The sequence below is a fragment of the Triturus cristatus genome, chromosome 3_1 (assembly GCF_964204655.1).
Source record: "Triturus cristatus chromosome 3_1, aTriCri1.1, whole genome shotgun sequence".
NCBI lineage: Eukaryota > Metazoa > Chordata > Amphibia > Caudata > Salamandridae > Triturus > Triturus cristatus.
Window position 1 is genome coordinate 916,120,367 of NC_140583.1, and position 22,274 is coordinate 916,142,640.

The window sequence follows — 22,274 nt, forward strand, 5'->3', positions numbered from 1 at the left end:
GGGGATGTCCCTCTCGATAACGTCTCCAGCACCAAATGTCTTTCTTATGCCATGGTCGTGGGGTCAGGTCTCATCGCTCGTTCTGTACTTCCCCTTCCGGTGGCCTTCTGCCATCTCTCTCTGGGGGCCTTGCTCTGTCTGGTCTCCGCCTCTTCCTGCTGTGGATCCTCGATGCCCAGTACCCGACAGGTGTCCTGTAGTGATCAAAGTTGGTGGTGCTTGCCCTGCCACTTGAAGATTATTCTAAATGGGTGCCCCCATGAGTACTGTACCCCCTGGTTCCGGAGATGTGTTGTGGCCACTCGAAACTCCCTTCGTTTCTGCCGGTGCTCTACGTGGGAGTCCCACTCGATGAGCTCTGTCTATTTTTATGTCAAAGTCCGGTGGGACCTCCAGCACACTCCTGAAGAGACCTTGTAGATACAGCGTTATATCCGGCCCTTCTTCCTTGGATGGGACTCCTTTAACGCGAATGTTATTTCGGCGAGAACTGTTCTCTAAATCCTCTGTGTGCACTTGGAGGTCGATCTGTTGCTCCTTGAGCCTGAGACTCTCTTTCTGAAGTTGCTCGACTTCCTCCTCCTGTGCTTGTTCTTGATCTTCAATGGAGGCCACTTGTTTGCCCACTGCGTCGATGTCTCGTCTCACCTCCTTCATCTCCCTTGCAATTTCTCCTTTCAGTGTCTGAAAGTCTTCCCTCAGTGTACCGAAGAGCGTCTCCAGAAAAGCATGCGTGACCGAGGCTTCGTGAGAGTCTGTGTCTTGTCCTGCTTGTGCAGTGAGAGAAAGTCTCCCATCCCCGCTGCCAGTCGAAGGAAGTTTGGTCAGCATCTCTTTAAGATTTCTGTCCTTCTTGCCCCTCACCATAGACATGGTTGTCCCGTCTCTCTCTGCTTCTCCAGGCCGCTTCTCACTGTCGTGGTAGGGTATGACTCCTGTCCCCAGATGGTATCTATCTGCCAGGGTGTTCGCCCTCTGTTCGCCTTCCCCGGTGTCTCAGTTTGTGGGTCCGATATCAGGGTCCCCTGTCATATGCGAGTCTCGGTGAAGCTGCAGAGGGCTCCCCGGTAGTTCCCCCCGGTACATGCCCGGTCCCTTCAACAGTCCTTGTGCCCAGTTGCTGTAGGCTACTAGAGGGAGGAACCAGCCCCGCTCGCCATCTCTGAAGGCCCCGCGACATGCCTGCACACCGCTCTGCACCCTGCTGCTTATGGGTTTTTACTGCGCCACTTACTCTTTCTCCGTGGGGCACCTTAGGAGGTCTTCCGGAGCCCAGTCTCACCACGATGGCCCCGTCCTTCTCTCCGGGTTCCAGTCCTTCGCGTGTGCGTGGCGCTAGCTCTTGTGTGCTGTGTATTACCTCTCAGCCTCTCACCCCCAGGCGTGGGCTTCCTCTTGTATCTGTGCAACAGGCTGCCTCAGTGTCCCTCAGTCTCCTTTTACCCCCTTCCGTAGGTCTCCTGTATTCTCAGGGCTCTCTCTTAGTCCTCTCTTCGCACCCTGCCCTCGCAGAGCTTCTGGGCCTCTCACCTGTAGGCCTGTATCAGGATTGCCGTACCTCTCGCCCCCTACAGGCCCTGCTCCCGACACTGGGTTCCTCGTGCTGGGCCCTTGGGGAATGAGTGTCTATTGTGCAGCCTGCGAATGTTTCCCGGTGTCGCTCTGCTTTAAGGGTGCACACCCGGGCTTTCGCTGCCGATTGCCTCCGCGCTCCACCAGGCCCTCTCCCTGCATCAGGCCCCTGGCTCCGCTAGGTGCTCTGTCTCTTTCCTTGCCAGCCGATAGCTCTGGCTGCCATGTCCTGGGGTGGGGGACTCTGCCGCGCAGCTCCCTGGTGTCACCGTGCCCCCGCAGGCTTTCCCTTTCCTGATCAGGTCCTCTTGAACTGCTGTGTGCCTCGCTGCCTCAGGCAGTTAGATGTCTGCCTGTGTTCTGGTGTTTCTTGCCACTCGTGGGGGCCCCACACCCCGGTTGCCACTCGCCGGCTCCCCTCCATGCCCATCCAGCCGCTGGTAGGCTCAGTTGGTCCGTGGCGTGCCTCCTGTAAGAATCGGAACTCCGAGTGGCTTCAGCTTGCCCACATCAGACTGGCCGCCATTTTCTGATCCCGGCCTCATCGCTTCTCGGGATTCTCTCGTCTCCCCAGAGGGGTCCCTGCCTCGAGTCGCACCCGCTCACTTTTGCGGGCTAGTCAGGGTGTTATTCTCCCCCGCTGATGTGCTCTTGTGAGGGGATACAGCTTACATTTGGGTCGGATTGGGCGCACTGGAGCGGGGATACGAGTGAAACGTGTCCTACCCGCTCACTATCTTGGCCACGCCCCCTCAAGAATATCGAGTTTATCGTTTTTAAAAATATCGAAGTCATTAATATCGTTTGCAAAAATATAGTTGTTAAAAATATCGTTTTTTTAGTTAGTGTTATGTATTTTAGCAAGTATTTTAAATGTATGTACTCTATTTGTTTGTCTAAGTATTGCTTTTCTTTGTTAATAAATGTATTACATTTTTGTAGTTATTAATTTTATTTCAATTACATTTTGGTGCCGATTCCGATCCTGTAAAACCCGGGTACGAATCGTCGTACGGAGCGTTTTCTCCATACGACTCGTACCCGGGGAATGCACCTTACAAACCAGCAAGTACGATTCGTACAGAAATACCATTTCCGTACGAATCGTAAAAAACACCGTGCGACTAAAAAATACATACAAGTCCGATCCGGGACAGCGCGTACGCGACATTCGCACGGAGTCGGGCAGCGTTTTACGGACCAGCAAGTACGATTCGTACCCACAGCACTTCGCACGGGAATATTTTTACGGGAGCCAAAAAGTGCCGGAAAAACTAAGTACGCTGCGATGCACGAGGAAAAGGGGGCCCGTAGCGCTGGGGGTACGGTGCGTACATGCGGGGGTGGGGTACGCGCCGTACATACCGGGGTGGGGATGGGGGTACACTCCGTACATACCGGGGTGGGGATGGGGGTACACGCCGTACATACCGGGGTGGGGTACTCGCCGTACATACAGGGGTGGGGTACGCGCCGCACATACCGGGGTGGGGTACGCACCGTACATACGGGGGTGGGGTATGCACCGTACATACGGGGATGGGGTGGGAGGCTGGGGGGGGGCCGTACGACTCATACCCCTCGCCCAGGTGTACCCGGGGTAGGGGGGGTACAGAGTTCGCGCCGTACGGGACGTTTTACATACGAATGTGTATTCGGAACGCCGGTACGGATCGTACTTGTGCGCTCGGACTTTAGTTTTACGAAATTTACGTAAAACTGTCCGGGGACGTGTCGTAGACATTTCCCGAGGTCATTCGTATGTATTTTCCACGTACGAATCGTACTTGGCCGTTTGTACAGAACTTGTACGGTTCGTACGTAAAAAAATACAGATACGAGTCGTACGGGAATTTTTTTTAACGGATCGGAATCGGCACCTTTGTGTTTTAGTTCCGTAACGGGTTGTGGGTTTATAGGGGAATAGGGTGGGAAGTAATTTAATTATAATAAATTAAATATTATTTTTATTGTATTAGTATTTATTTATTTTAGATTTTATGGTGTTAATTGTGTGAATTAATGTATTATGAATTAATTAATAACTGGCTGTAAATATGTTAATTATGTTATTTTTTTAGGAGTGGGTTGTGAATTTATATGGGAATAGGGTGGGAAGTAATTTAATTATAATGAAAGTATTATTTCTTATTAATTAATATTTATTTATTTAATATTTTATACTATTAATTGTGGGATTTAATTTATTATTAATTATGTATTAATTGTTTGTTAATTATTATTAATTAATCAGTAATTATGTTAATTGTGTCATTTGTTTAGGAGCAGGTTGTGGGTTGATAGGGGAGTAGGGTGGGAAGTCATTTATTTTTAATAAATGTATTAATATTTACTATATAAATATTTAATTTTATGTTATAGTGTTAATTGTGGGAATTATTGTATTAATAATTATTTTAAATGTGCTTGTTAATTGGTATTAATTAATTAATCAATTGTTAATTAATTATGTTAATTGGGTCATGTTTTTAGAAATGGGTGGTGGACTTTATAGGGGAATAGGGTGGGAGGTAAGTTATTTATAATTAATTAATTAATTGTTAAGTAATGTAAAATTAATTATGGAAATTGTGTAATTATTTTTAAGTGTGTGTTGTGGTGTTTATTGGGGGTATTGGGGGAAGTATTTTAGATTCATGAATTATTAATTAGTTGCTCATTAATATTCATTAATGAATTAGTTAATATTTATGGTAATTGTTTATTTTAATTTTGTTTGTAGATTTTGGTTCTACAGGGGTATACGTTTGGTCAGTACATTAATTTTTATCTGTTTGCATGTATTTTGTAATTAATGATATTTGTTTAATTGATAATTAATTGTGTTAATTATGGAGGTACACTTTTAAAAAAGAATTTAGATGTGTGTTGTGAATTGTGTGGTGTTATAGGGTAGAAATAATATTAAACGTATGTAATAATTCATGTTTTTATTATAAATATTTTCTATTCAAAATATTTGTTTGTAAATTATTTTAATTTTTTAACAATTATTCTTTGTATGTAAAATGTAGATTTTTTTAACATTATAATAGGTTTCCATGTTTTATAATTTTTAAAATTTTTATATATGTTTTGTTTTGTTGTTTTTTTTATTATCTTTTGTTTTGTAGTTGATATTTTGTTTGTTTTTAAATTTGAATTCTCTTCAGTGGGAATAGTCATTTTTGTTCCTCCGCTATCGAACACTTTCCCTACTGCTGCATTCGCAGGAGTGGGAATAGTAATTTATACCCCTCCGCTATCCAACACTTTCCCTACTGCTGCATTTGCAGGAGTGGGAATAATAATGTATACCCCTTCGCTATCCAACACTTTCCCTACTGTTGCACTCACTGGAGTGGGAATAGTAATGTTTTCCCCTTCTCTATCCAACACTTTCCCTACCATCGCTCTTGCAGGAGTGGGAATAGTATTTTTTTCCCCTCCGCTATCCAACACTTTCCCTACTGTTGCACTCGCTGGAGTGGGAATAGTAATTTTATCCCCTACGATATCCAACATTTTCCCTACTGTTGCACTAGCTGGAGTGGGAATAGTACATTTTACTCCTTTGCTATCCAACATATTCCCTACTGTTGCACTAGTTGGAGTGGGAATAGTAATTTTTACTCCTTTGCTATCTAACACTTTCCCTAGTGTTGCACTTGGTGGAGTGGGAATAGTAATTTTTTTCCCCTCCGCTATCCAACACTTTCCCTACTGTTGCACTCATTGGAATGGGAGTAGTACATTATTCTCCTCTGCTATCCAACACTTTACCTACTATTGCATTCACTGGAGTGGGAATACTAATTTTTACCTCTCCGCTATCCAACACTTTCCCTAATGTTGCATTCGCTGGAGTTGGGATAGTAAATTGTAATCCTTTGTTATCCAACACTTTCCCTACTGTTGCACTCGCTGGGGTGGGAATAGTGGTGTATACCCGTCCGCTATCCAACACTTTCCCTACTGTTGACTCACTGGGGCAGGAATAGTAATTTTTTCCCCTCTGCTATCCAACACTTTCCCTACTGGTGCACTCGCTGGAGTGGGAATAGTAATTTTATCCCCTCTGCTATCCAACACTTTCCCTACTGTTGCACCGATTGGTGTGGGGAATAGTAAATGATTCCCCTCCGCTATCAAACAGTTTCCCTACTATTGTATTCACTGGAGTGGGAATACTAATTTTACCTCTCTGCTATCTAACACTTTCCCTACTCTTGCACTTGCTGGAGTGGGAATAGTAATTTTTTCCCCTCCGCTATCCAACACTCTCCCTACTGTTGCATTCGCTGGAGTTGGAATAGTAAATTTTAACCCTTCGCTATCCATCACTTTCCCTACTGTTGCACTCGCTGGAGTGGGAATAGTAATTTTTACCTATCCGCTATCCAACTCTTTCCCTACTGTTGGCACTTGCTGGAGCGGGAATAGTAATTTGTACCCCTCCTCTCTCCAACACTTTGGGTCCGAATCCGATGTCGGACGGACTCAGGTCCATCCGACATCGGTCAGGAGCCGTAACCGACCGACCTGCTGTTGTCGATTACGGCCTTGCAAGTACGATGCGACCGAACAGGGTTCGGTCGCACTCGTATACTTCACAATGCAAGCATGCATTCCGAGCGGAATGCATGCTTGCATTGTGAAAAGCAGGGGTGCAGTACATCCCTGCACCCTCTGGCCGGCACCCCAAGGTGCCTGCCACCGGGTGCAGGGTTCGGCAGCCTCGCACTCATGGTGGACCTCCTGGGGGCCCCCAAAGACAGTTTCCGACTGCCTTTTCGTGACGGAAAGACCGGCACGAAAAGGCATTGATAAACTGCCATCGTACTCCCTCGGTCGTAAAGAGGCGGCCGGGGGAGTACTGAGGGAATTCCGGACGGCGGACGGGCTCTCCGAGCCTGTCATCAGCCGATTCGGTCGGAAGGGCTCCGACCATCATTCGGAGCCCTTCCGGCCGAAATCGGAATCGGCCTCTTACTCGACTGTTGCACTCAATGTAGTGCAAAATGTAGGTTTAAAAAATAATTAATATTTTAATTTATAATATATTTTTTTATTAATTTTATGTTACAAGTGTGTGTGTATATATATATATGTATGTATAATTTTTTTATATATTCATAACATTTTAAAATTAATTTCAATTAATATTTATGAATTGTTTTTAAGTAAATATATATATATCACATTTTATATATGTATTTTTATTTTATTTTTAAATTACATATATCGCTTATAATTGTTAAAATGTACAAATCAATCTAAATCATTTTTGTAAAGTTAAATTTACATTATTTTTTATACATATTAAAAAAATGATATTTTGTACATCGATATTTTTTACAACAATATTTTTTGTTGTTGATATTTTTGTACTTACCATGATAAACATAGGAGGTCGATATTTTTTAAAATGATATTTATGTCCAGATATTTGTGTAAGTCGATATTGTGGTGGTCGATATTCTGTCAGTGATCCCCCCGGCGGACACAACAACTCCCTCTGAAAGAGACCCAGCACCATCCGCCTGCAAAGAACTGGTACGAATGCCAGAGCAATCATGACCAGACGAACAAAAACCTGAGATCGTGGATCCCTAAAGACAGATGAACCCACAGAGGCCGCAGGAGAAACCGGGCCCAAAGAGCCAGGAAAGACTGCTGCTGCAAAGCAACTTAGGGAAAGCCACCATATCTGCAGCAGAGGGGAGTTCACCTGTAGATCCTGATGACCCCAGCAGCCTGAGGACCAGCATCAGAGCCTAAGTAGCCAGATGACGAGAACCCCCGCCCCCGGTCAGCGAAAAAAAACATAAGAACAGCAGCTGGCAAATGTCCCACAGAAGCTTAATACCCAACCGAAAAGCAGAGACAGACAGCTGATCCCAAGACCAGCTAAAGACAACTCCAAGGATCGGACACTCCAACCATGTCAGAACTGTACCGAAACCGACCGGTGCCCAGAACCAAGGTAGACCACGACAAGAGCAAGGGTGAGCCACAAAACCATGGGAGCCAGGGAAATAAAGACAAAAGAGGAATCCCCAGGAAGACCCTCCGGGCACCCAGAGAGTTGGCTAAACATAGAAAGGCAGACTCCTGAGAAAAAAAATAGCCAAACGGCCAAAGGAGATGGCCCTAACACACGGAAAAGCTACCAACAGCGACAGTCCACAGCATACCCTCGACCCAATAGCTTTCGGCCTGAGCGAGGACCATGTGAACAAGACCATTCTCCCCAGACCGTGATGGATGCAAGAAACCAACCCAAGATGAGCCGACCATTCATCCAGGAGGGCATAAGACCAAACCTAAAGGTCTCACCCCAAACGTGACCAGGGAAAACAGAGCCAGGAAGGCCAGTCAAAGAATCTAGAGGTGAAGGGACCAACCAAGACCTGAAGGATCCCGACACCTGCTCCATCAAACAAGCAGCTCCATGACCCTGAAAGGAAAAGGCTTCCAGGAAGTATACCAGTCATGTGGGTTAGCCAATCACTCAACCCCGCTGATGTACTAAAAAACTGGACCGAAGCAACAGAAAGGGACCCAAGAATCCCCCAGAGACCAGTCAGAGAGACCGGATGCAGGACGCACAGCAGGTTACCCAAAACTGTGCGACAAATACAGAAAACAGGAAATGATGCACAGAAGCACCAATGACATCACCCACTCACTGGTCAGCGGTCCACGACAGACATGGGAAGAATACAACAAAAGAAGGGAAAGCTGAGACCCTCAGGAAGGTCCCCTGCAGCCAATCCCACCTATCACCCCAGGACCGTAGACAACTGTCCTGGTAGTCATACCACCTGCCGCAGATGGCCTCTGCCAGTTACATTACAGAAGGACACATACATTTTTAGTAGGCAGGGGGAGATTTAGTTATTTGTCCAGAACTACAGGATGTTGAGAAGAGGTCGAGACTCAAACCTAGTTCCCCAGCTCCAAAAATCGGCAGCCAAGAACTGAATCTCGATGCAATACAAGACTCCAAGAAACCAAAGCTTCCTGCATTAAAAGGACACAAGAGGTCTTGCTGGGCCTCACGATCCCTACAGAGACCATGCCTGAAACCAAAAATGTGGAGGCCACCATCCAAGTCTCCCCACCACAGCCCTCAAATGGTAGGAAAACACATCCCCCCGCCAGCTGACACGACCGCCTGCTAAAATTGCCGGCCCAGGAACACTCAGAAATATGTGGCCCCTAAAACACAGGCATGCCACACCCATCAGAAGGCGGCAGGCCCGATACAGTCCCAAGAAGAAGGCAACCATTTAACTAGGAGTGGAGCCACAAGAGTAAACAAAAGCAGCCAAGACGGCCGTAATGAGCGGGCAAAAGGTGAAGTGCCCTGAATCACCGGATGCCGAACCAAAGTCCCACTAATGATGGTGACCTCATGGACACAAACAGAACATAACCAGACAAAATAGATCATCCCCACCACAAGAAAGGCTGCAACCAAACCGCTATGCAGTACTCGCCCCAAGGACTGGCAGCTTCAGGCGTCCCCCATGTTCAGCAACCCGGAAGACACCCACCATGGGAAGCACAGGCGTGCACACCACTCTTGCACCAGTGTCCCCACCAACATGTTCCAATGCTGAAGACAGGCCACCAATGAAGCTCTCACCGCCGTGCACTCCCTGGGCCCTGCACCGCACGTTGGCCTGGACACGCATCTCCCCAACAGCCCGGCAGCAGGGAGACGCGTTCCTATGACTCGCAACCGGCCCAAATGTTCAGCCACAGAGCGGAATTCCGCATTCCTGCATGCACGCCTCCCTGCCGACCCAGCAGCCAGGTAGACATGCTTATTGACCGCTGTCACTATCGCCTCGCTGTGATGACGGCCACAGCGGCCACAAACGCTACTCCAGCCCCACAGGAGCAGCCCTCACATCTCTTGTCCCATTCAGTCAGCAGACAGAAAGAAGAACAGAAGGAATGCTGGGTAAGTATGCCTCATGTACTTCCGGTGGGAGGGGGCAGGGTATGGGTTCCAGTATTAAGACTGAGGCATTGACTATCACTGTTCTGTACTTTTATATTGACATCTGAAATTGTATGTTGCTAACATACTTTTTACTAATTTAGGTAAGGCAGTACGTAGTACATTTACACTAAGTGCAATTTATATTGATAGAAATTCATGCATGTATTTTTAGCACACTTTGCTTCTCGCCATGCAGCAGCTCCAAGGCAAGATTGCCAAACATGCAACTCAATTTCCATAAGCACTTGAGGAAATCCTTACATTGTGTATAATGGGAAAAACATTTATCGAGCAGAAATGAATTCTGTGCAGTCACCGGACATGTGTACAGAGGCACAGAAAAATACATATTTCCCCCAACAAATCTGGTTTGCAGTTGATTGGAGCCTCTCTGTGCACGTGCATGTTTGGCAGGAGAAACTATTTCTCTGAGCTACCTTTCTTTGGCCACAACATAGGAAGTAGCTCGGAGTTCTAGTGGACATTCTGGATGGGTTGTATTTGCTTGTTAGACATGAACTGCAACTGTTGAACCCTTTGAACTAAGACAAAAAGAGGGTTGAAACCACAAGTGCGGAAAACGGGGACAGTGGCTTAGGCAGACTGAAAATTGGGAAAGATCATTCTAGGAAACAGGAAATCAGTAGAGGGAGGAAACTAGAGAAATGGCAAGGGAGTTTCCTGTTTCAATGAATGGGAGCGGAATCGACATAGAGTAGCCATATACTTTTAAAAATCAAAAGAAATGCGATCTTTTTGATCTTGCGATTTTAGGTCTGAATTTTACAAATATTGCTCGTGTCCCAGAGTGTGACCTAGCTGCACAACAATTATACAGCAACATCACCTAAAAATGCAGGTTCATTACTTACTTTCATGTCGTGACCTTGTGTATGAAAGTCATTCAGTCAAGTCATAATCGCCATGTTGTTTGTGCCCCTCGTAGGAGCGGACCTTCTAAGTATTAAAGATGATGAAGAGAATACCTTTCTTGTGCAAGAATTACAGCATTTACATTCGCCAATCATATTCATTTGGCTGAGCATCATTTACAAGCAAGAAAGTAAGGTGACAACCAATTAGTAAATTGTTTTTATTATGCTTTTCCACAGAAAATACGTGGTCAGCATGACTGTGTTTGTTATATATTTTCTTTTTTAAATTATTGACTGAAATGTTTTTCACATCTTCTTTCTTCCTCTTTCACCTCCTCTGCTTTTGCCTCACCTTTTTCACCCTCAATCTGATTGGGCGGTATTAGGTGGTGGTAATAACACCTGAAGAAAATACATACACCGCAGCACATTGTAGTAGTTCCTCAGGGCGGCTTTACCTGCAGGCTTGAATCAGGAATAACCAGTAGAATTTGTGATTTGTCACCCAGGCCCACAGATTTTCCCTTTTTCTGAAAAAAATCAAAGACGTGTCAGAAAAATGTTGCTTGTGCCCGATATTGGATTTATCAGACCACTCTGAATACGTGCCTTAATGATTCTCGACTTTTTCTTTTTTTTTAATCATTGAGTTAGTTCCCTGTTCTCTCTCCAATTAGCACATGTGCAAGTGTAGCATCTCTGCCATGTTGGCTTTCCTAACCTGGATGAGGACTGTGCTGGATCACTGTACTATTTCTTTGTCCATTTTAAACTTTTTGGAAATGTAATTATTTTTTCATTGAAAGGGGGATCGTCCCCTTTCACTTTTATTGAATAACTGCAAAAATAGAGTGTTTTGCCTCGTAGGTTTGCTCCCAGGAACATTTCTATTTCTCCTGCATTTCCTACAACTTTTGATATCTTTTTGCTAGTGTGTAAATCAGCACAAGCACCTGCCTTTCCTTTCAGTAAAGTGACTGAGGGAGTGGGGAGTAGTTTACACGGATTTACACAGGTTAGAGGGACTGTGGAGGAACTGAAATTAGAGCTTCTCCTATACAAATTTGTTGTGGATAAATGATTCATATTGGTGTGATATTGTGGGACTCCGGGTTGCAGTGTGGGTGGAACTGAAATTAGAGCTTCTCCTATACAAGTTTGTTGTGGATAAATTATTAATATTGGTGTGATATTGTAGGACTCCGGATTGCAGTGTGGGTGGACCTGAAATTAGAGCTTCTACTATACAAGTTTGTTGTGGATACATGATTAATATTGGTGTGATATTGTAGGACTCCGGATTGCAGTGTGGGTGGACCTGAAATTAGAGCTTCTACTATACAAGTTTGTTGTGGATACATGATTAATATTGGTGTGATATTGTAGGACTCCGGATTGCAGTGTGGGTGGAGCTGAAATTAGAGCTTCTACTATACAATTTTGTTGTGGATAAATGATTCATATTGGTGTGATATTGTAGGACTCCGGATTGCAGTGTGGGTGTTATATACCAGGGGAACCAGTGATACTTAGACATGAAAACGTCTCTATCGACCTAAATGAAAACATCCCTGCAGATTTTAGTTTAGGTTCAAAGTTTACAAATCGTGCTATGTAGGCAATTGTAGTGTGATTGCCACTGGGATATGTATAACCAACAGAAACATCCAGTGGCAGACTAATAAGGATGCAGGATGTACTCTTCTATAGTGCCACAAAGGCGTGAACAATGCAGTGATGCTCTGAAGGCAGCTTGGCTAGTTAGCCTAAGTGGTATGGGAAACGCAGCCAGTGTGAATCATGCTGAGAGTGGTGGGCTTGCCAGTATATGTGAAGAGGAGACAGAGTGCAATCCTATATTATTCAATCTATATATGCAGCCACCAAGTAACCTGATTCAGAAGGAGGTTGTGGCCATACAGCAATATTCAGAGACCCTAATATACTTAAATATCTCTTCAATAGAAGACATCTGCACAATGGAAAAAAACGCCTCTCAAACCTACAAAACAGGAATCTTCGAATCTTCTCAAACTTAATCCAGAGAAAAATAACTTTATGCTTACCCTTTGACCTCATGACTCTTATCTCAAAATGATTGCCTCAGTGTGCTGCATTAAGATGGCTTCAACTCCAGTCTTACATATGAATTCAAATCATTCTGCTTGTGGCCTGACTCAAATCTCCACATGTTGGTTGGATGATGAAACCACACATGCCATTACAACGCATGTCTTTACAATGTGTCTATTACAACGCATATGCCTTTACCACACAAACTTTTATCATGCAAATGCCTTTACAACAAAAATGTAAATGTAAGTGGTAAAGACAAATGCATGGTAAAAATGTGCATGGTAAAGACATGCGTGGTAAAGGCATATGCGTTGTAATGGATGCGTGTTGTAAATGCTACTTCCCCTACATGTTTGTACAGGTCAAGCTGGTAGCAACTAAAGCAAGGGTGTGCCATCAAGAAGCTCAAACCATTTCTTCAACTTCTGTCACATTGTTCAGGCTTTATAGATAGCCAGAAATGACATTGGGAACGCCATCTTGTTCAACACTTTAATATCTTACTTAACACTAGTCAAAGTTGTCCTCTATCAGTGACAATTCTTGTACCTGGCATTAGAAAATATGACAATTTTTCCCTTTTTCTAAGGACGCTCCATTGTCTCCTCTTTGAAGCATCTATAAAGTTCAGGCAATATGCCTATGGCAACCTATATCACTGCTCCTCACTAAAGCTCTTTGGTGCTAACAAAAAATTAAAGAACATTTACAACCTGAGTATGGAAACTAAAGTTCAGAACTCATAAAGCACTAATTCAAACCTTCTTTAATGCTGCTACCTCACATTCGAACTTCTCAGTCTACCTGAGATGTGCAAAGTCTCTCATGCTATTCTGAAGAAACAGGAACACACACCATACTCCTACATTCCCACCTCCTGCAGATCACTGTTTGTACATAATTTTCCATGACCTCGTCCCTACCTATTTTTTCCTCTGATCTCCATTGCACCAGTCACACTAGCAGTCCCTTTTCACTGTTGCTCTTTTCCTGATCTGTCTTTCTTCATTGTTTTTCTTTTTTACATCCATGTATGGCCTCTTCCAGTTACTCACCACCTTACATCTTCTTCTTCTTGATGCTCTAAAATACTGTTCACTCTACTCTAGTTGACCTTCTTTGATCAATACAGTTGCTTATTCAGCTTGCGGAAACCTCTCAATTAAGTTGTGCATTATAAAAATGTATAAATAAAATCACCCTTTTTGGTACACACATTCCATTATTAGAGCAAAAGAGGGATGTCTTGGGTCATAGTGACAAAAAGGTGGTTGGTCACAAATAAAACAATGAAGCCATATGCCTTTGTAAAAGGAGCGAAGGAGAGGTGGAGTCAAGACGGCAGAGTAGTAAGACCAATTCAGCACTCCTCGGTCCAGGTAGATAACATGGTAGCCTCCTAGAGCTTTACTCCCCAACCCCAATAATCTGGAACTTCTCGACTGTGGGATATTGCCACAAAGCAGAGGATGATGCCAGATTTCAACAGATCCGGTGCTTGACACTAATGGAGTGTGTGAATGGAACTCCAAAAATGGCATCCACATTCTGAGACTGGCAAGCATAGGAGCCCCAAAGTAGCAGCACCCTACTGAGATAAAAGAAAACTTGCGGAAGATTCAGATGGTACCGGATGTAAATTAAGCTATTCTCCAACCCAAAAGGTGAAGAGACGTCGCAGGAGGGCTGCTGAATTCATAAGTGGCATATGTAGTGGAGGTAATGAGCATGTAAGATAAGAGATGTCCCCGTACTTGCAGCGGTAAAGTGGACCGTGGAATTGGGCCATAAGGAGTCATATAGCCTTAAAAAAAATAGCAAAGGGGATACTCCTGGCCCCCAATAAAACATTGCCACTAATGTAGAATGCTAAACCATGAAGATATGAAGTAGAACCTAGGTGGGAGATAGTGGGAAGGCCCCTAGTGGAATATGAAATTGGTGCTTGTGGGTCTTGCTACCTCATCCAGAAAAGCTGAACTGTCAGCCATAAAGGCAAGATCTGTGCCTGGGACCCCTCCAGTGGACTCTTAGCAACAATTAGCCAAGCACTGGAGACATCATCACACATACTCTGGTAAAGTAGCAGGTAGATCCCACACCAGGTGGCAGAGGCAGGAGGTCAGAAGATTTGCATGAGGAGCTAAGGCACAATACCACACATGCCCTCCTGTAACTCTTTAATCCCAGAATCACAATGGCATTGCATAAATATGAGGAGGAGGATACACTCAAAGAGATGCTGTCAAGAATGCCGGCTATGACGAAGGGGTCATCTTTTGAGAATGAGTGTGTTGCCTCTGCCAGCGAGAGGAGACCTCAGAAACAGAGCTCAGACGAGGAATCGCCAGTAACCAAATCCTTCATTGAAGCTCTTTTTCACAGCCTGCAAGAAGACAACAACACACTGGGGCCTAGAAACAAATTGAACTTTGTAGTACATTTAGTAGTGTAACATAATGCTATTCACAAACCTACGTGCACAGATCTCCGCCTCGCCTATGTTTTCTATGTGGAAGTCTCCACCCAGGTTGCTGTCTTCTCCGCAAAGGTAGGTATATGTTTTGATAGTAAATGTGGGAGGAACTTGAGAGAGTGGTGGGAAAATTAAAAATACTTACTAAAAAATAGGAGGGGATTTATGGTGGTACGAGGGGCTTATCCAGTGCTTAATTCTGAGCCAGTGGTTTACAGTGCTCAGCACTGGTACTTAATTGTCAATACAGGCAGGGTGGCGCTGTCTGTCTAAATTTGAGATGAGCACAGTAACAGTTGTCTATTAATTCAATATGACTAATACATGCCACCCAGGGCATTCTAATAGAATTGGGTGGCCTGGAATAGTCTTGTCACACTTGTAGGAGTGTGATGGTTAACAGTTTTTTTGGTGCTGTCATTGGCAGGAGCAATGGGTGGTGCGAGCCGCAGTAGCCTCCTGGCAGGAGCCGTGGCACTTATCTTACAAACTAAGCACTGGATAACGGAGGGGTAAAGCAGGGTTTAGGGAGGAATATACGAATACAAAGATCCACCCAGAAAAGAGTAAGCCCATTTCTTGTTTCAACCTGTACTTCAAATGTTGCTACAGTCAAAAAGGACATAAACAGCTATAAATCAATCAATCAATCAGGGGATTGTAAGAACACTACTCACCTGTGAGGGTCTCAAGGCGCTGGGGGGGGTCCGCAGATCTGTTTAGCCGAAGAGCCAGGTCTTGAGGGTCTTTCTCAAGGTGCTCAGGGAGGGGGCGTGTCTGATGTCCGCCGGGAGCTTGATTCAGGTCTTGGCCGCAATGTGAGAGAAGAATCTTCCGCCTACCCTGGGTCTGTGGATGTGTGGGGTTTCGGCTAGTGCGAGGTTAGAGGATCGGCGGTTTCTTCTGGGCACGTGGAAGTTTATTCTGCCGTTGAGGTATTTGGGTCAGGTGTTGTGCAGGCATTTGCAGGCGTGGATGAGGATAAATGTACTCCTGTCCAGTCTTAGAGTACATCCAGCACCACACATGTCCACTCACAGGTACTGCAACAAATTCCCATAGCAAATAATGGAGGCAGGACTTAAATTAACAACCCATAGTAAATAATGTTAATAATTGTATCAAATTTAAAATTACACATATATATATTTTTAAATATTTTTTAATTAAATAAATTAATATGTAGGGATTTGTTTAAAAATAAATAGATAACTCACTTACATTTTTAATAACAAGTTTAAATTAATTACACATTATAAATAAATATGTTCCACTAAAATACTATATAATTAATTAAATATAAGAATGAAAATTAGTGTTTTTTATTTAATTTAAATAATAATATTTATTATTGTAAATTAAACTGATTCATTTTATTTAAATGCACCAGCAAAGAGATTGGTGATGCTGTCTATGCTTCAGAACTCAGGCAGCAACATTTACCTAACATAACAAAGGCACGTTTTGGAAACAGACTGACTTAGGCTAAAATTCTAATGGTTGCCAGTTTAATTCCTGACTACAGTTCCCAAGAAAAAGGACAGAGTGGCCTTCTCCTGGGAAACACATGGCATATTCCTAGAAAAATGTAAAGAGTGGTCAACATCTTGCAGTGAGACTCATAGGGGTTGCTTTTAGATTTACACTGGCCAAAATCCATGCACCTTATGAGGAGCAGGAAAAATTCTTGAGGCAAGCACTAACAAATATCATCTAATTACCTGCCAATGCAGTTCTGATAGGAGAGGGCCTCTATCTAGTTATGTCTTAGAAAAGTCACAGACTGACTGATAAAGATATGCCTGCCAGACATCTGGGGCACACATTTTCTTGACACTTTCGTCACCATTTCCAAACTATAACACCGGGTAAGGTTATCAACACAAATGAGACCCATGACGTGCCCTTAAGGAGCGCCGTTTCCCGGCTCTAAAATCCTCTCATTAGCCTGTCTGTCGCATGCCACTTGTGGCTGCCGCTGCCTTTTGCTGCCCCACCACGTTCCCCTGACTGATCAAGGGGTTATCCTAGGGACTAGCGGCCCCCCATTTCTGATCCATCTGGAGGGCGCAAGCTGCCGCCTGCACCATACTGGGCTGTTTATCGGCCAATTAACTACTGCCACCAGCCCTTCGCAGAGCCTGTAAAGGGGCTGTGAGAGGGATGGGTGGGACCTGGTGCAGAGTCTCCACTCCCCTCAGGCCCCACTGACGTCAGCTGCGCTACCTGTACTTTTGGCCCTGCCTGGAGTCTAAGTCTGCCCCAGGAGTGTGCGACTGGGCCTGGAGGCCTACATGGGTCTCCCTTGCAACGAGACTCGGCCGGAGCCCCGGCAATCTGAAGGGGCGCACTGTGTGGTGTCGGGGACTGGTGTTTGCAGCTCAGACAGGGGCTCATATACTCCTGGAGCCGCAGACCTTCCCTACTTCATGTGATGTTATCCCCAGGGGAGCAGGAGAAGGCAGATACACCGGTAGGAACTGGTGCCTGCTTTATTTGATGGCGGCTCCGAAGGAGGCAGTCATTGTGCCTCGGGCATCCTGTGGGGGCTTGCTTGACCCCAGAGTGGGAGACCATCGCCCCCTTAGGTGAGGCTAGGAGCGGGTTGCACTCGCCTGCAATTGTATTCCCCTGTTGTTGTTGTCTCTGGAGCATGTCCCTCCCCATACTGGAGTGATGGAATAACCCTGCCAAGATCTAAATCAGGCCTTAAGTCCCTACAGTAAACAATGCCGTATTCTTTAAGTGTTTTGAAAGCAAGCATTTTGTCTTAATTAGCATATCAGTATCAGAAAAAAACATTTTTTAATGCAATACTGCTTCCATTTAGGGCAAACAAGCTCAATTATCCAAATTTATTTCCTGCAAGAAACATGACATTTTCCTTCAAAGTAGCAGTTTTCATTTTTAGAAAATATGCAATCCCCAAACATCAGCTTGTCATTTTCATCAAGTACTCATATGTACTAATGCTTCACATGGACAGAATCTCCTTCAAATGTCCAGAGTTTGTGATCACCTACCATGGATGCTCACCGTAACACCAAGGATGCCTATAATATGACAATAATGCTCACCACTGTGCCAAGGCTGGACACCATAATAGCCAGAATGCTCCCAATGCATCCGTCATGGCCATTATTACACCAGAGGTGGTCACCTTTATTTTACAAGTGGCCAGAATGAGGCAGTCCTACTCACAATATGCCAGTAATGGCTGCCTGTATGGTCAACTAGACCAGGAATGCCCAGAATATGTCAAGAATTTAAATTAGTTTGCCAGGACGACTATTGTGCCAGGAATTGTGGGAATAAAGATATACTTTTGGGGGTCCTTTACACTAGGCTGCAAAGGGAGCAACAATGTTTATTAGGGAGAAACAATGCTACTCACACACAACACACACATACATGCATGAACACACAAGGATGCTTGCACAGTGATTCTTGAAAGTGGATTTCAGCTCTGGATCCAGCCTCTGCTCTCTTCAGCTGCCGGTCTGACCATGCACTAAAATCCCTCACTTTCTGTCTGGCTCCTACCAGCCCACACTTATGCGACTACACTCTGGCTCTAGCTCTGGCTACTGCCGGCACACATAGTGTGAGTGAAAGAGTGGAGTCTGCAACTTGTTCAATCTCCTAGCAACATTTACTAGATTGAGAGTGGATACATAAGGTGTTGCAAGCCATGTGGGCCAACACAGTGTGTGTTTATGTCTAGGCACGAGGCCCTTCTATTGGTTGTGCTCGGCGCCACTGTAAGAGTCTTAGGATGAGCAGTGCTATCGTCATTAATGTGAATAAAGCCTCTCAATAATATACTGGGCTGAACTTTCTAAGGAGAGCTTCTTCAAGGGTGTTGGTGAGCTACCAGTAGTCGCCAAGCTATTAGTTGCAAACCTGTTTTCTATAGTCATAAATGTTTTTGTGCATCACCCCCACAGGCTCTAATAAATATTTGTAAGACTGAGAAATGTCTCCATTGTCCAATATAATTTGAAAATTGCAAATGCTGGCTAGCCTGATACAAAGGTCTGCAGTAATAATGGTATTATACAGGGGCATAACACAAGCCCCTGCAGCACCTGCAGACCCTGCAGCGCAGGGTAGCCCAACCCCGCAGTGTTCCCCAAACCTTCAAGAGGGCTTCATTCAGCCCAAAGTGAATTAATATTTGTGAGATATGAAAGACTTCCGGGGCCCTGCAGGAGGGCCTCATCATCTTACGTTATGCCACTGGATTGGTTGTTTTGGTAATAAGCCTGTAGTAAACTTATGTCTTCAAAATTTGCTCCTCCCCATCGAGTTTTATGCTGCCGCTTGATTTCTTGCGGAAACGGTGGGATTGTGTTTGTGCATGCGACCGATCGCTCCTCAGCTTCCACGGCATTTCTGCCTGCTGTACTATCCTTATTTGCTGCCCTCTGTCTGTCGCAGTTGGCCCCTTTGTTACAAGTAAGTAAGGTAAAAATTAATTCCCACACTGTCTTATGGTTTGTTAGTCTTTCCCAGGAAGATGGGTAACTTTTTAAATGCTCCTCAAAGTAAGGTGTACCGGTTGTTACTTCAGCTTTCTAATAATGCATCTCAAGCTCAGGTGAGACTGGAATTTGGGCTGTTGCTCTAATGGCAGTCCAGAAGTCCTCTCTGATTAAGTATGCCTTATCTTTGTTGAAGTAACTAAGAACAAGTGTTCCCCTGGAACTCATTTTCAATGTAAAAATGAATGCACAGACTTCAGAACAAAGGACTATTAAAGTTCTTTATTGTTGAGCCACTGATCTCTGATCAGGAGACCTCGCTTTTGAAGGTGTTTAGGGTCCATTAATTGTTTCCTGGGCCATCTCTACCCACTCTTTGCTGAAAGCTTCCCATTAATTAGCCACGGCGCACAGCCAAAATCACGAGATGCAGAATGATGGCCCTTTATTAAAACTGTCTCTCGCTGTGTGGCCTACACAGGTCAGCACACTGCAATCGGGCTTAGTACAACCTGGTCTACACTATTGAAGTAGACCTTTGCCATTCCCCTGGTTTTTCTTCTGTCCTGATGATACCCTAGTATCCGCAATTAGGGTCGAAACGCCATCGACATCAATAGAAGATAAACCATAGTTGTACATAATGAACACACTGTGTATTTATCTTTTGTGCTGCATGATCTAATGAAGGACTGGCTGTCTCCTGAAAGAAACCATTGTGGTTTTACGTTTGCTTATTCACCCAAATGATCACCTTCTTGTTCTCTGGTTTTTCACTTGGGGTGCTTTTCTAAATCTGTTCACTTCTCACGTAATTATAAATGCAATGAGACGTATTCGTTCATGTGAGCCATAATAAAGCTTTGTTGCGGCTGAATCTAATTGGATAAATAAATAATTTATTACTGGGTGTCACAACATTATTCAAGCTTGTGATAGGATTTAGTTTTTGCAGAATAGATGTTTGCCCTATTGCAACTTGTTTTTCATAGATTCACTCTGCACATAAGTCTGTATATTCATATTTGCATTGAAAATGAGTTCCAGGGGAACACCTGTTCTGAGTTATTACATTTATACCCAAATTCACGTGGACATATTGGATTGCTATTTTTTCTTTGCATATTCTCTTTGATGAAAGAAGAGGATGGTACATTAACCCCTTGAGTGCCCCGCCCTTTCCCCGCCCTGTGCCGGCCCTTTCATTAGCGGGCGGGGTTCATGACGAGATAGTCTCGTCATGGGCACAGCGCACCGCGGCCCATGACGAGACCATCTCGTCATGGGCACTCAAGTGGTTAAAAGCATATAGATGGCAAGAGATGCAGATATGGATTTTATAAAACCCCTGTCTTGATAGAGCTGACATCTGCTCTAAAAGACCTTCAAGTTGCTAGTGTATGGAACCTAAACCAATCATACAATACGTTCAAATTATTATAAAACAAACAATTACGGCAGTACTCATTTTTAGAGGACAAGGAAAAGTTTTGGAAAATAAGTCATAGCTGTATGACCAAAAACTCGTCAAAACGACTACAGCACCAAAAATATTTAGCTGAAAGTTATAGTCGCAACTTTAAAATGAGGTTAATGCAACTTCGATTTGACACTTTCATTTCACTAGATTCATTGCCAAAATGGGTGACCACACCACTTAAAAATAGATGCAGATTGTGTTAACTATATCAATACACTTTTTTGCACCTAATGTGAATTTGTTTGTGCACCCTACCTGAACCAAGATACTCGTTACCTCCAGTATACCTTCAGTTTGGTATAAAAACGTGTCAACAAGCAATTATTTTCTGCTTTAGTGGTGACTTTCCCATAGTGCCTATCCCTTTTATAAAATGTATAGATTAAATGGAGCATTTTTAATTAACAGCAGTCAGCCTCCAACAGTAAAGGAGCTGTAGTTAGTTCTTGTTTATTTGCACTTCAGTGGTTGCATTTTACAACATATTATATTTTAAAACTTTGCATTGTGTAACTTGTACCTACCCAGCATACCCATTTCATTAGACGTCAGGATAGCAAGCATAGTTGTGAAAAGTCATGGAGTTCATCAAGCTTATGTTTTTTTATTTTACTGGATTATATTATATGAAATTGTATTATTGTGACGGGACACATTGGTTTATGATTTATTACTTAAATGCTTTTAATGGTATTTTGGAATTATGTATTTGGACACATATGCTGTACAGGCCAAGACCATTTCAGTAATGTTAGCTTAATCTGCTGAGCTCTAGTCTTAGTATTGTGCTTGTTTTTAAATGCAAACTTTAACTTGATGGAATGGATGTTTTTGTACTTTATGAGCAGGTATAGCATATCATTTGCATCCTCAGTGGATGGATATGAATTTAAAGATAAACGTATGTCACTATGTACTATGGGTGTACTGGGGGTGGTTTTGTGTGCATGCTGAGTCTTTCTTAGCAGATAGCTTTTATTAACCGTAATAAAATGTTACCCTAACCTACCCCGTAAACAAACAAAAAATATAAGAAATGATAAAAGGGGCCGATTCACAGAACTAATCTGGGACAAAATCCTAAATTTCCTACTTTTGTATTCACAGAAGGCATTTAGTAGTAGTAAAGTTAGGATTTTATCTTAAATTAGGATTTTGTCTTAAACTAGGAATTTGTCTTAAATTAGGATTTTGTCTTAAATTAAACTTACATTAAACTTAAGGTAAACTTAAGTTTTGGTTTTAAGACAAAATCCTAATTTAAAATAAAATCCTAATTTAAGACAAAATCCTA

The 22,274-nt window shown here is 43.7% G+C and overlaps 1 protein-coding gene across 1 annotated transcript in view; it reads left to right on the forward strand.

Annotated features, from left to right (window-relative positions):
* The window catches only part of PLA2R1 (phospholipase A2 receptor 1), a 946,386-nt gene that overhangs the window by 911,501 nt on the left and 12,611 nt on the right, over positions 1-22,274 (forward strand). Inside the window, exon 27 of the mRNA XM_085645464.1 lies at positions 10,536-10,652. Coding sequence (XP_085501590.1) covers positions 10,536-10,652 — 117 coding nt within the window. The remainder of the gene's footprint in view (positions 1-10,535; positions 10,653-22,274) is intronic.